At 42.5% G+C, this 13,558-nt stretch overlaps 1 protein-coding gene across 2 annotated transcripts in view; it reads left to right on the top strand.

Annotated features, from left to right (window-relative positions):
* The first annotated feature begins 2,721 nt into the window (after positions 1–2,721).
* trim9 (tripartite motif containing 9) overlaps positions 2,722–13,558 on the top strand; it is a 28,022-nt gene continuing 17,185 nt past the window's right edge. Inside the window, exons 1-2 of one of the 2 annotated variants that reach the window (XM_026339408.1) lie at positions 2,722–3,630; positions 12,713–12,808. In XM_026339408.1, the coding sequence (XP_026195193.1) occupies positions 2,794–3,630; positions 12,713–12,808 (933 nt within the window). In that variant the 5' untranslated portion in view covers positions 2,722–2,793. The remainder of the gene's footprint in view (positions 3,631–12,712; positions 12,809–13,558) is intronic. The other variant, XM_026339409.1, reaches the window with a different exon arrangement.

The following is a 13,558-nucleotide window of genomic DNA, read 5'->3' as shown; positions in this document are numbered from 1 at the left end:
AATAAAAAGAGTTAACAACTTGAGATTTGATCCCTTATCAATGTCGGGGCAGACTCCAGAAAATTACTTGAACTAAGATGTTGTGATAAACTGATGCAATAATGAGCTTTTCAAGAGTAAACGTGCAAATTCAAAGGTATTTACTACTTTTTAAAGCATAATATGTGATTTCCTATAGATACAATACAGAGAAAAGCCATTCTAAAGTACAAATCAATACAAGAGGGAGTTTTAAGTAAGAACACATTTTTACTGGAACATTGTAGGCAGAAGACACTCAATGCTGCTGTACAACAACCATTCCCATCATCTCTAATAAAATAATCCATCTGTTCTAAAAGGTCAAAATGAAGTTCTCTTACTTTTGCAACAACTGTCTATGGTAAAACATTTGTTTGGGCCACATGATGATGCAGACGTTGTAGTTCTACTTGGTTTGCTTTGCACACGTATCCTCAGTCCTTTAGCATCATGTACTGTACTATATGAATCCATGAAGAGTGTATTTTAAAAACATGTCAGATGTCAAAAAATCTGTCAAAGACTCTATTTTCAGTCGACTAACAGAGCAAACACAATCAGCCTGCTCACCACAGACCGGTGGCAACAGACTTAGAAACAGAAGCTGCTTCTGTTTACAACTGTTTGAAATCAAGAACCCACTGCTGCAAAATATTAGTAGAGAATTTAAAGTCCGAGAAAAGCCTGGCAAACGTTTTTGTGCAAGGCTCACTCTTCTCACCAATCAGAGAAGTTCTTTCTCGTTGATTAGTACGTTTTTTATTTATTGTTATTTGATAGTGACTAATATGTGGAGGGTTGTGCAGAGTGTGGAGAGTATAGCAGAGCAGGGAGAATGGATTTCAGGTCTCATGCGAACATTTTGTGGCTTTAAGATAAGATATTTGTAGGAAAAAATTCAGCTGCTCTGTGCTGGAAACAGTGACAGTAGTAAAAATTGACCTGTGACTACAGTGCAGACATTTCTAAGATTACAGATACTTCAGAGAATACTTGATTCTCTATTTGTGTTTGTCTTCTGTGTGATGGCGGAGAGCAGCAGCTTAAGCACAGACTTTGCAGCATTCTGGGGCGTAAGCTCTGAAAAGTAACATGAAATCTGTGAAGATTTTCTCTCACCGTTGCCTGGTGTGTCTGTCCTGGCAGAAGCAGAGAGCTGGCACTGCCACAAAAAGAGAAAAGATAAAATGAAGATTTCACAGTGTTGGCCACTCGTCTACTCAGAGGCAGCAAACAGGAAGTGGCCTCAAACTGAGGAGATTACACAGAGAACAATGTCATCATGCTGGAGGCTTCAGCAAGCACACATCCAAAAATAGCCGATGCTCTTGTTACGAACATTTGGTTTGAATCAACATTTTATTTGGTTTATTCCAGGGGAATATTTACACGGATAAACCTGCCGTTTGTTGTGTATTTCCATAAAGGTTCTGGAAGAAATAAACTCCAAATGGTTTCATAGTGTTACAGAAGTGAAAATAAAGATGACAGTTGATTTTATTTGTATTCAAGTGGCTCTTATATGAACTGATATTTGAGTTCACAGCCATCCTTACTAAAAACCATGTTGATGATCTGTATCAGAGGAGAATCGCCCCTATTAATGCTCCCCCCATCCCAAAATTACTTTAGAAAATATGCAAATGCAATCACACGGAGTGGCCTCACGTTGTGGATGTGAGAAACAGTCGTTCCGTTAAATGGGATTATTTCATTTAATTTCCCCATCAACAGCCTCACTTGAACTGCGAGCTCACGTTGCCATGGATGCCTCCGAGATATCTGAGGTATTTGGACACAGCAACAGCGAGAGTCTGGGTACTGAAGAGAAATCTCTTCTGAGTGCAGTGAAGAGCTGCTGCTTCATCTTATCTCACCGAGTGCCAGTCTCCATGTCGTCAGTCTCCTCCACAGCGATCTCTGCTCCCTCGGCAGCTGTGAGGAGAAACTTTTCAAATAACTAACAAGCCAGATGCTGCAGGTTTATACTGAGCAGCAGCTATGAACCAAGGTAAAGACATTCCTCTGCTGTCATTCACAAGAAACTGAGAGTACACAGGTCCAGAGGGATGTGGCAACAACATTTTGTACATGACTTAATGTATTTGACAGGAGTGTGGTGATAATATGAAGTAATTGTTCCTTTAAATCACCACTAATGACAATTTTTATAAATCATTCATCAAATAAACATTGTCAACAAACATCAAAAGTCACATTATCATTAGCATCATATCATCATCTTGAGGACTCAACACAAGAGTGTTATCATTTTAACTGTTTGGAGTCTGAATAAACACATTTATATTTTTGTCTATTAACTAAATCCTATAGTAAATACTAAATAAGCTTCTTCTAAAACAATATTCTCTTTGATTGTCTTCGGAAAATCATATAAAATAAATCTGTCAGACTTTCAATGCTGTCTTGATAATCCTCTGAACATTACAGTGGTATTATATGTTCTTCAAACACTGTGTCTGCTGTTGTGCGTCTCTCTCCACGCTGACAGCTCAGTCGTCCAATGGTTGTTTGGCTCCCACTTGTTGTCCAATAATAACCACTGGGAGCCGCAGCTCTCTGCGTATTGGTGGAGAGGAAAGCGTCGTCTCACTTGTTCAGCCTTCGGTCAAGGTTGCTCTTGCGGTAATCGCGGCGCAGCTCGGCAGGATCTCCGTTTTACGCACAAGCGGAGCAGCAGACTAATCAGCCTCAGCTCAGCGCTGACTTCTCCTGTTGGTGTCGGCTCAGGTGAATCTCACGGTATCAGCCATGGATGAAATGGAAGAGGAGTTAAAATGCCCTGTGTGCGGCTCTTTTTACCGGGAGCCCATCATTCTGCCGTGCTCCCACAACATTTGTCTGGCTTGTGCTCGGAATATTCTTGTGCAGACCCCCGATGCTGAGTCTCCACAGAGCAGCCGAGCTTCCGGATCCGGCGTCTCTGATTATGATTACCTGGATTTGGATAAAATGAGTTTGTACAGTGAGGCGGACAGTGGGTACGGTTCATACGGGGGCTTTGTGAGTGCTCCGACCACCCCTTGCCAAAAATCTCCTAATGGGGTGCGGGTTTTCCCCCCGACAGTCCCCCAGCATCCACCGCCGCAGCACCTGCTACCGCAGCCCGGGTCCTTACCCCCGATCCCCCGCAACTCCTGCATTACTTGCCCGCAGTGCCACCGCAGCCTCATCCTGGACGACCGGGGGCTCCGCGGATTCCCCAAGAACCGGGTGCTGGAGGGGGTTGTAGACAGGTATCAGCAGAGTAAAGCGGCCGCTCTGAAGTGCCAACTCTGTGAGAAGAGTCCGAAGGAGGCCACCGTGATGTGCGAGCAGTGCGACGTCTTCTACTGCGACCCGTGCCGCCTCCGGTGCCATCCTCCCCGCGGTCCCCTCGCCAAGCATCGCCTGGTACCTCCAGCGCAGGGGCGGATAAGTCGCCGCGCCAGTCCCCGCAAAATCTCCACTTGCACAGAGCACGAACTGGAGAATCTAAGCATGTACTGTGTGCAGTGCAAGACGCCGGTTTGTTATCAGTGTTTAGAGGAAGGAAAACACGGCACGCATGAAGTCAAAGCTTTGGGCGCAATGTGGAAACTGCACAAGGTACGTGCTAAATATTATTTCCCTGCTACAGATTGTGTCTCTGTGCATATATTTGTGTGTCTGTGTCGATTTTATTCGCAATGATTCGTCATCGTCTGAGCTGAGCAACAAGTCTGCCTTGAAAATATTATGCGCTATATCTTGTCAACTCCGCTTAGCAACCAGCGGATACGCAGCTCTGTGGATATGTTTCTTCTGTCGCATCAGATTTAAATGGTTGCTTTCAAATGCACAGTTCGTTACGTGGATGAATATCCCTCTCTGACACACCTCCAGCTTACATTTCAGTCAGCTTCCAGAGGCAAATAGGGAAAATACGCACGTCTCCCAAGTGGGAACTCCGCTGTCTTTGGTGCGCAAAGCTGTCAGGAGGCTCTGTTTGAAATTCTGTTCACGGGTGAACAGCCAACAGGAGATCTCCTATATCAACAGGAGTCTGCTTGCACCATATTTGCTCCTCTACTTTAAATGATAACATTCATTTGCAGGATTCCAGCTTAACCATTTGTCTCATGAGCTTCCATTCAGAGAATTCCTTCACTCCATATATGTTTCGCTGCCCTCCCCGCTGTGACTGCTCACTGGCCCCCAGAGATCATTAAGCACGTCTGTTATTTGAGTTATGCTTTAATAAGAGCCAGCAGTGAGGAACAGATGCAGGCCAGCAAGAGGAGTGAGATGCTATTTTGGAGTTGTTGTGGGCCTGAGAGGCAGAGCTGAGTTTATATCTACGCCTCTGCACCAGCAACCCCTCACCTCCACACTCGAGCTTCCAGTGAAGAGGGAGGATGTGGAGCCACATATAGACACTCTTTTATACTCTCTCACTCACATGCACCCACCCACACACATTCCCACACATACAGTGATGTGTAGTGAGTGTCCTGTTTTCTAAAAAAGTGCAAATCTGTCTCTAACACACGTGCACTGCTGCCTCCATACCAGTGCAGATAAGCTCTCCTTGATATTTACAGCTCAAGTTCATCTTATCAGTCTCCAAAACAGCCATTTAACAGACCTCCATCTCTTCTTGATGATGGTGTGATAGTGTCACCTCAGATACATCGGGCAATTGCAAAGTAGATTTGGAAAGATGGAAAAATCAGAGGGAGTGACTCCACTGTGACTCGCATCACATTCTCATCACTTGAACAGTTGCTGGCCTTTTCTGTTTCATCTTTCTTGGATTTAATGTGGAAAAATATCAGCTGAAGGAGTATTTTTAGAACTCGGTTTGATGGTGCTGGGGATACTGATGCCAATTTACAGCTTCTGACCCCGTTTTTTGGCACCTGCTTATTTCTGACCTGTCATGTGAAGCTGCTGCCTACAGAGCTCTAACAGATGGATGAGGGCTCGGAGCTGGCAGCACTGGGAATGGGCATCTTTCAGAGCTTCAGGGTGTTCCTCACACAGTTCTTCAGGGAAAAGATTGACTGTATTACATATCCTGCCCAAATGTGCCAAGTTGGACGAGCATTGTTAAGAAAACCGGGAAGATTATCATGCATCATTTGTAGTAATGCATAATCCACACAGTGTTGAACCTCAGCCAAAGTGGCGTCCCTGGTTTCCCCGATACCTGTTTGGTCACCAGCCAGACATTTTAGTCCAGTATCCACTGTCCTTGCAGCTTCTTTTTGGTCTCCAGAAAGTCCTTTTTGAAATGCCTTGCTCTTTACAGTATATGCTGTAAAACCGAAACAATGAGCTAAAAGACCACATTAATCCATGTTCATTCTAAGCTCGCACAGAAAAAAAACATGTACACATAAACAACTCAAGCTCAAACAGATTAAAGCTGTTTGATCTGTGCTGTTGTGACTGGGCTGTTGCATTATTCAGCTCTGCTGTCTCACGTCGATGCAAGAAGTAATACACTTAGATACCTGAACCTTGTTTCTTAGCGACATATCTTAAACCCACACCTGCAACATTTACATTTCAGAGCTGGGAATTTGGCAGCGCCCCCTCCTATGGTTTTATCATTTAATAAGATCTCTTCTTTTTTGCATCTCCAGTTTTCGTCGAGGTTTTTAATCTGTTCCATCATCATGTGTATGTTCGCATGTAGGGATGAAACTCTTTCTATCTTTGTGAAACATTTCTCTCTTTATGGAGGAGGAGTTGAACCACCTGCCACCATGGCACCAAATCCCTTTTGATGTTTTGCAGCAGAGGTCTCCAAGATACCGGACCCCAAAAGAAATCCATCCCAGATGCGTTCACTGTTCCCCTCCTTCTTCTATGGTACACGTGTGTCTGCGTGTACTAAAATGATTTCTCGGATCATTACTGCCACTCTTCATGCTTCTTCTCTGCTATTTGCTCACGCGTCTCCTCCCTCGACCTCTCAGCTGGTCTCTTCTAGATTACGTGACCATAATGTAATCAATTTCATGTCTCCAAAGTCTGTTTCAGTCACGAAAGACAAGCAAAGACATAATCCAGCTCTTGCCTGCCTCTTCTGATATGTGTCAGAAGGTTTTATGTGGTGACAGGATGTCTATGTTAATCTCAGTGAATTGTGTTTCTAAAAACACAAATTAAATCTCTAAATAAGAGTGAGTGGTCCTAAAGACCCCGAATGCAGTTTAGGTCATGCTCTGTCGCTTCATGCTATTTAGTGGCAGTTAAAGGTGTTTAATCAGATGGAAGCTTAAGCACAAAATGATGTGTAGGTGTGCAGAAAATAAGCAGCAGATTGTAGCTGAAAATTTGTAAGTTGCCCTCTTGCCATGTTAAGGGGGTTAAATCAATGGGAGCAGAGAAGATTTTAACCCAAACTTCCCTGAAAATGTTCCTTTAAGCCTTGAATGCAAACAGAAGACGGTGGTAGAAGTGAATAATTGGAGAAACTCACAAGTAATTTAAAGAATTTTTCACTTCTAAGGCTCTCGACATAAACAGAGAGGCAGCATACCCTGACTGAGTTAACACAGATGGATGCTCTGCAAGCTCTCATCCAAGATGCCCCAAAATCCAGGCTAATGAGGACAGACAAGCAGGTACTGGAACGAATATTAAAAGCCTCATCTCGGTCTTGAGGCTGATGTTGTCCGCAGCAGCTCACTTGTTTCTGGATGAGTTACAGGACGCCCGTCTTTCTCTGTCGATCTATTGAGTCGCCTACTGCGTGGCTCCACAGCAACAAGAACATCCAGCTAAAGACATGCAGGAAACTGTCCCAAAAACAAATTACAGTGATTTATAGTAACAATACTGGGAAACTTTGTGTTCAGCTCGTGTTTTGCTTCATAGATTGCACTTTGTCAATTTAATGTTCCACACCAAGCTTAAACCATAACAGCGGGTGGTGGAAGACCTGGGACTGCAGATATATAAACTGTTAAGAAAGCAGCACTTGGCAGTGTTTACGCACTATTTTCACACCTCTCTAGTGACCACATGCAGTTTATACCTACTTCTAATCAATCAATCAGGCACATGGTGCAGAAACGAGGCCAGCAGATGCTGACCGACCCCCGACTTTCACTTTTCTTGCAACCCATAACATATTTTTTGACTATATACTTTTTCCTGCCCCCAGTAGTGAAGACGCCGGTGATCATTTCAAACCGAACTCTGGGAGCTGTATTATGAAAACATACAAAAGTAATCAACCATGACTGTACCTTTAAAACATCGTATTTTAGTGGACCACGTGCAAACTTGCAATGTACAGAAATTAAATTCATACAATTTACTTATTTAAAAAATGTGTAGTTGTGTAACAACTAAACGTCATCAGTCATTTGAGAAATTTTATTTATCGCTAAATATCTGGATACTAATATTGCCGTCGTGCTTTATCCTTCAGCTCTGCTTCATGATATCAAGGTATAAATATGGTGTTCTCGGCTTTTTCTTTTGTGTCCTGGATTTCCACCTGTACTCCTCTCCTGAGTCCTACATTGTTAATGTCAAATCGATAAAGACCCAGCGGCCTGTGGTGATACCGTGGACTAAATCTTTAAGTGTGTTGTCTTTGCAATGAGTGATTCTGTGCAGATAAAAGACACGGTTGCCCGATTGTTCCTGACAGCATACTGTGATTCACTGATATGAGGGTGAGAAGCAGGACAAAAGGCATGACTGAAGTCTATAGAGAATTAAATTTCACAGTCGGGGGGGGTTTGGATGTCTCAAAACCATTTAGGTTGATGCCACTGGTGATATTTACCCCTTGAGCTGCCACGTAAAGAGATAAGCTGAGTAAATGTTTGTGAAAGACGGAGATAAAGAACAAGAAAATGAGAGCGACAGGATGACCCAGAATGCCCAAAGACAAGAAGATGAAACAAAGGGAAACAAAATGAAGCAGGATGTGTCATCATTAGGTTAAATGAGTCAAATCTGACAAGAAAATCATCAAAATATTGGATGTCCAAAACACTGGCGTTTGCACTGAAGGAATTTTTGTTTTGACGTATTTTTATGGAACGTCTCTCGGATGGCAACACCCAGAAACAACTGAATATTTCAACTTGCTCGAGGCCTGGAACTGGAGACAGATAAATTCACTCAAAACTCCACTGTGCCAAATTTCCACTGTGGCCCCGAGTATGAAAGAAGGAGAAAGTTTTTCTGTTTCTGTCGAGTCTCAGCTGAAACATGTTGTCAAACGTTCAGGAGTTTTGCTTCGTTTTAAAACAGAATCATTTATTATGTTGTGTTATATCTGGCTGCCCCAACTCAGTCATCCCACATTAAATGAGGACACTAGTTACGTAAGAGAAGTGAGCTCAACCTGAAATGTGGGCATGAGGCTGAGGACAGGTTAAAGTCTGCAGTGACCCCATTTTAACCATCATCAATGTCGTTGTTTTGAAGAGGCACTGATGTAATTATCCTCCTCTTATTATCTTCATCAAGCAAGAACTTACAGAATCCAAATCAAGCAAACTGGACTTAATCCAAGCTGAGTGTTCCCAGAAAAAAGAAGAAACAACCTTAAAACTACATTTGACCTTTTATTTAGAATCAAAACAAAAGAGAAATCAAAGAACTAAGTCAGAACCAGTAGAACACTGATCGGCTTGTAGGTATTTAACATTTTGATTATCTTACTAAATGCAGTTTAAATTAGGCTGCAAATAACTCACTACTACTAATTAGAGGTGATTTTTATACAGTTATCCTTGAATAACAGATGTTTCCAGGTGCTCTGTAGGTGCACTCCATCCCTCTGGTCATGAAACTACCAGCTACAATACCAACAGCTGCGAGCACGCAGCAGGTGCCATTATCTGATAACCTGCTCAACTTACTCACCCGTATGTATTCAGTTACTGACTGTGTTTATATGGAAGCTTTAAATAACTTAGAAAAAGTTGCAGTTTGTCTTAAACAGGATGAAGTGGTGCCTGTTTTCTTCAGTTCATTTAGAGAATGAAGCTGAAGGAGAAAACATTCAGATTAGAAGCTGAAAACTGTAGCAAATAAAGTTTTGCAGTCAACGTGAAGCAATGAAATATTAAATCCATGGATCTGCAGAAACGTCAGTGAAAGAAGAACCTACTGATTCACTCATTCCTTCAACTTGATTCTTGATTTCTCTTTTATATATGACATCATCAAACTAGACAAACAGGTAAAGGCAACTTGATTATTTGCAGGAGATGGGACCCTCTCCAGATCACTTCACATGAAGAAACTGTGCCAACTTTGCAAAGTTCTCACTATTATTATCTGGGTTTCTTCACTTTTTGTGTGGATAGTTAACAACTTCTTGTGCATTATTGATGACGGTAGATATAAGCGATGAATAATGCACTAGCCACTTAGGTTCTGCTTGAGGACGATGGTTTCATATGGGATCTTGTTAAACACGGAGGAGTATTACACTCCGGATGAGTCTTAACTCTTCCACCGTGTTTGGAAGATGTAAAAGTTTAATTTTTAACAACAGAGAGGTTCCCGAGACAAATAAATATCATGAAGTCGTCCGCGTCATGTTTCGAAATGTATTCTCTGAGGGCTGTGGCAGCGTGTGCGTAAACAACCGCAACCTTTCATGTTGGAGTCTCTGTTTGCTGATGCTGTAAGAGGAAACACAATCAGTAATCAAGCTGGGCAAGATGGCATTCATTTCGCTGTCTTTCATCATAGGGCCTCAGTGCAAGTGTTTGTTTGGTGTTTCCCTTCACCAGAACTTGACCTTACCCCCAAGTTTATGTCTGTTTACAGTGTGCAACCAAATATCTGTGTATTACACAGTGAAATAAATGAGACTAAAGAGGCTGTCTAAAGAAGAGCAGACCAAGAGCTGAACCCGAAGCTCTGAGAAAGAGCAGGAAAGTTGGTTATTGCCACTCAAACGCTACCTTTACCATGGCAGTGAGGGAACACTTTGTGGACTAATTTAGCTTGAAGAGAAGTACTCTTTCTTTGCTGCAGCTTTAAGAGCTCAGCAGTGACATTACACCTACCTCCTCTTGTCCTTGCACTTCCCACTTCCTATTGGGGGCTTTAATCCAAATTGGCTCTGACGCCTCTCTGACATCCGTGCTTTTCTGTGACAGATTGGTTAGTTCACTCGGATGGTGAGAGAAAATAAAACGCACAGAATGGCCCTGGAGCTGCTGGTTAAATATTCATACCATGCACGTGGTTCCACTCGGTTTAATTACAGACATGATTAGGGACATCCTAAACCCTCCACTACCTCAACAAACCATCTGAAGCTCACTCCAAACAATCTCTTTATCACCCTGATGTTGATGATGCTTTTATCTCAACTGTCCACGAACGAGATGCGTTTTATACCCGGAGCCCAGTGTGAAGCTGCATTGCTTTAATATAAGTGGAGAATCATTAATAAAAAGTCTGAAGGTGTATCAGCCAAAGCTAAAATTACAAGAGGATGAATCATAGCGTGAAATCTATTCCTGTGATAAGAAATGAAAATGCCAGTCCAAGTAAAATGAGATGTAAATATCATGCATGAAAAGTTATTACTAATAGTTCTCATCAGTCTAGAAGTGAATTGACATAAAAGTCTGATGATGTTGACAACCGATGACAACTGACCATTCTCTGTAACAGCAGAATCTCGCTACCTGGAAACAATAGAAAATGTATGATGGGTTAAGTAATGTGTGTGATCTACATTAAGCTTTACTGTAATTGTTAGCAGGTCCATCTTTCTGGGACAAAAATAAAACAGTCTTTTAATTTGGTAACAGTCTGGAGCTCAAACTGTGAAGCTTTGGTCTCATGTTTCTCAAACCAGTTGTCACCAAAGTCTGTCTTTCCATATGCCGACCTGCCGGCCATGACACTGTGGTCTTCACAGAGCAGGAAGAAGCCGTAAGCTGTGCAGAAATAAAAGCGGCTCCACTTTCATGGCATGTTTTGACCTGGTTTCGAGGACTGAACTCTGCAGGCTGTCAAGCAGACACTGCAGAAAAAAAACGCCTCCAGACAATCAAGAGCCTTTCATCTGTTCTGTCACTGAACGCACGCTGACTGTTATCCAAAGCAGAGGCAGGAGCTCCTTCAATGTCCATCACTGTATCACGGAGAGGGAAATGAGAGAACTGAGAGAAGATGGATTCTATTTTAGAACAGCTGAAAGGGCAGGTGGAAATGACCTGACTGATCTGTAATGAAACCACCGGAGTCTGACTGAGAGTTTTGAACGGGCCGAGTGAAAGGCAGGATCATAAAGTGATGGCAGCAGCTTAGTGCAGTTAAAGTCGTGTCTTAAAGTTAAGAAACAACTGCAGCTGGAAAACAAAACTTCTTCCTGGTTTCCAGTCACGATGTTCAGCTATCCTAACAATCTTTAAATCTACGAGGAGTTCTCATATCCTGTGACTAACAAAGCAACATGGGAGAAAACGTACACTTTCATGTCTTTTCATTCATGCAGGTCTCTTGAGAGTTTGAAATATGATTCCCAAGTTAACAAAGAGGAAGCTTCGGTCTTTGCTCAGCTGCTGCTGGCTCGGCCCGTCCCTCGGTGCAGTGGACTCATGTTAGTGGCAGCTGTCATTGTTTCCCAAACGCCGAGGTCAGAGGTCAGCCATTGGCCCCCGCAGACAGAGTCCCATGTGACCAACTGATGTCAGATGACGGGAGCAGAGTTGACACAGAGAAGAGAAGTGTGTGTGATGGGTTGTTTTCGTAGCATTTTCCACTGTATCAGCTATTTGTTGGTTTTTGTTTCTCTCTTCCGGAGTCAAAGTAATTTTTTGTTTCTGCGTAGGTAACGCCCCAAACCCTCTTTTTCTCCCGAAAGACAATATGGTCCCCAAGTTGACGGTTGTTCACTCAACCAAATGAGGTTCCCACAGGGTCAGGCTGCCTCCTCTCGCTCCATCACCTCCCTGTTCACACAACCCGGCTTCACATACATGAACACTGCACAAAGCAATGGCATTTTCCCATCACACACACACAACATGCTCAGCTCCATATGCCCAGGAGCTATAATCCAATAATAAAACCATGCAACAGTCAAGTGCTGCACTGTATTATACATAAATCATCTTAGTTTTAGCTGGAAATGTCATTTTGTGTGTGAGAACAAGGCTGAAGAAGAGGAGGCTGAGTGCATTTTGTCTCAGGGGTGAAAATCAAATGTCAGTTTTCTCAGCAGCTATAAAGCAGCTTTGTTTTCACACTGGCCACTGTACAAAACTTAGAAATGGACTAAGTTACACCACATATGTTGAACTCTCACATAGCTCACAGGCCCTACGAGCACACTCTGTATTTGTCTTATCTGATTAATATCCTTGGGAAGACTTTTCTTTTCTGCATATTACAGGCTTCTGGAATTAAGGAAGATTTAAGTCAGGTGTTAAAAAATACAAACACTAAACTTACACACAGTAATCCTCCATCTCCCCCCAGTTTAAATGATATGAAGCACTGCTAAGAGGAGGAATCTGGTTTTATGTCGTTCAAACCACACTCCTGCATACTGGTACCAGTGTGGGAGAAGGACAGGAGGAATAACTGGCTGCCAAATGTGAATGATGATTAATGTGATGTGATGTTATTTGAATAGACTGAAAATCTATATAACTGTGCTTCCTCTGTGTCGCTAATGTCCTTACTGTGCTGTCTACAGGGCCAGCTGTCCCAAGCTCTCAACGGCCTGTCAGACCGAGCTACTGAAGCCAAGGAGTTCCTGGTCCAGCTGAGAAACATGGTGCAGCACATCCAGGTAGTTTAACATGAACAAACATGCACAACATGTCTGGTTTTCATGATTGCTACCAGCATTAAACTACACAAGATGCTTAAATACCAGTAAACACCAAATTGGTCTTTGTCGGCAAACTCTTATCCCCGCATTAGATCCCAGACTGTTCACCACAGGAGGTCTGGTGACCCACAGAGACACAAAGACTTATTGTATTAGTTCAAGTGTGAATATTAGCATTAGCATTCATTGTTCAACCACAATTACTATTACTGTATGACAGATTTAAATTAACAATAAAACTAAACATCAGAAGTAATTAGTTAAGATATTGACTTGATGTGGTAGCGATTTAGATGCTCATAACCTTCTGCTGTGTGCGGAGACAAAGCTGTGATCGCTGATTAGAGGAGGAAGGTGGATTTAAATGCTCTCGTCACAGTGAGATGACGCTTGCAGCCGACCCTGAGACATGAGAAACACTGCAGTGTTTAGAGGAGAGGAGGTGAAGAGGAAGTTTGGCATGGTCGAAAATACTTAACACTCGTCATAATTGTGCACACAGTACTTAGTCATCCCATTGTGCTGATTGTTCATGATGACTTTTCCTGCCCACTACGCACATGATCCAACTGATTAATCTCATTTAAATATATTATAACAAAACTTTCCCTTTAAGACTCCATGTTCTCTAAAGTTTATCTCTACATATTGTTAAATTCATACCTAATGGTTTCTATGACTCTATGGTAATTCCCTATATGTTTTCTA

Source organism: Anabas testudineus, chromosome 22 (genome assembly GCF_900324465.2).
Source record: "Anabas testudineus chromosome 22, fAnaTes1.2, whole genome shotgun sequence".
Taxonomy (NCBI): Eukaryota; Metazoa; Chordata; class Actinopteri; order Anabantiformes; family Anabantidae; genus Anabas; species Anabas testudineus.
This window is presented reverse-complemented; position numbering and strand designations above follow the sequence as displayed.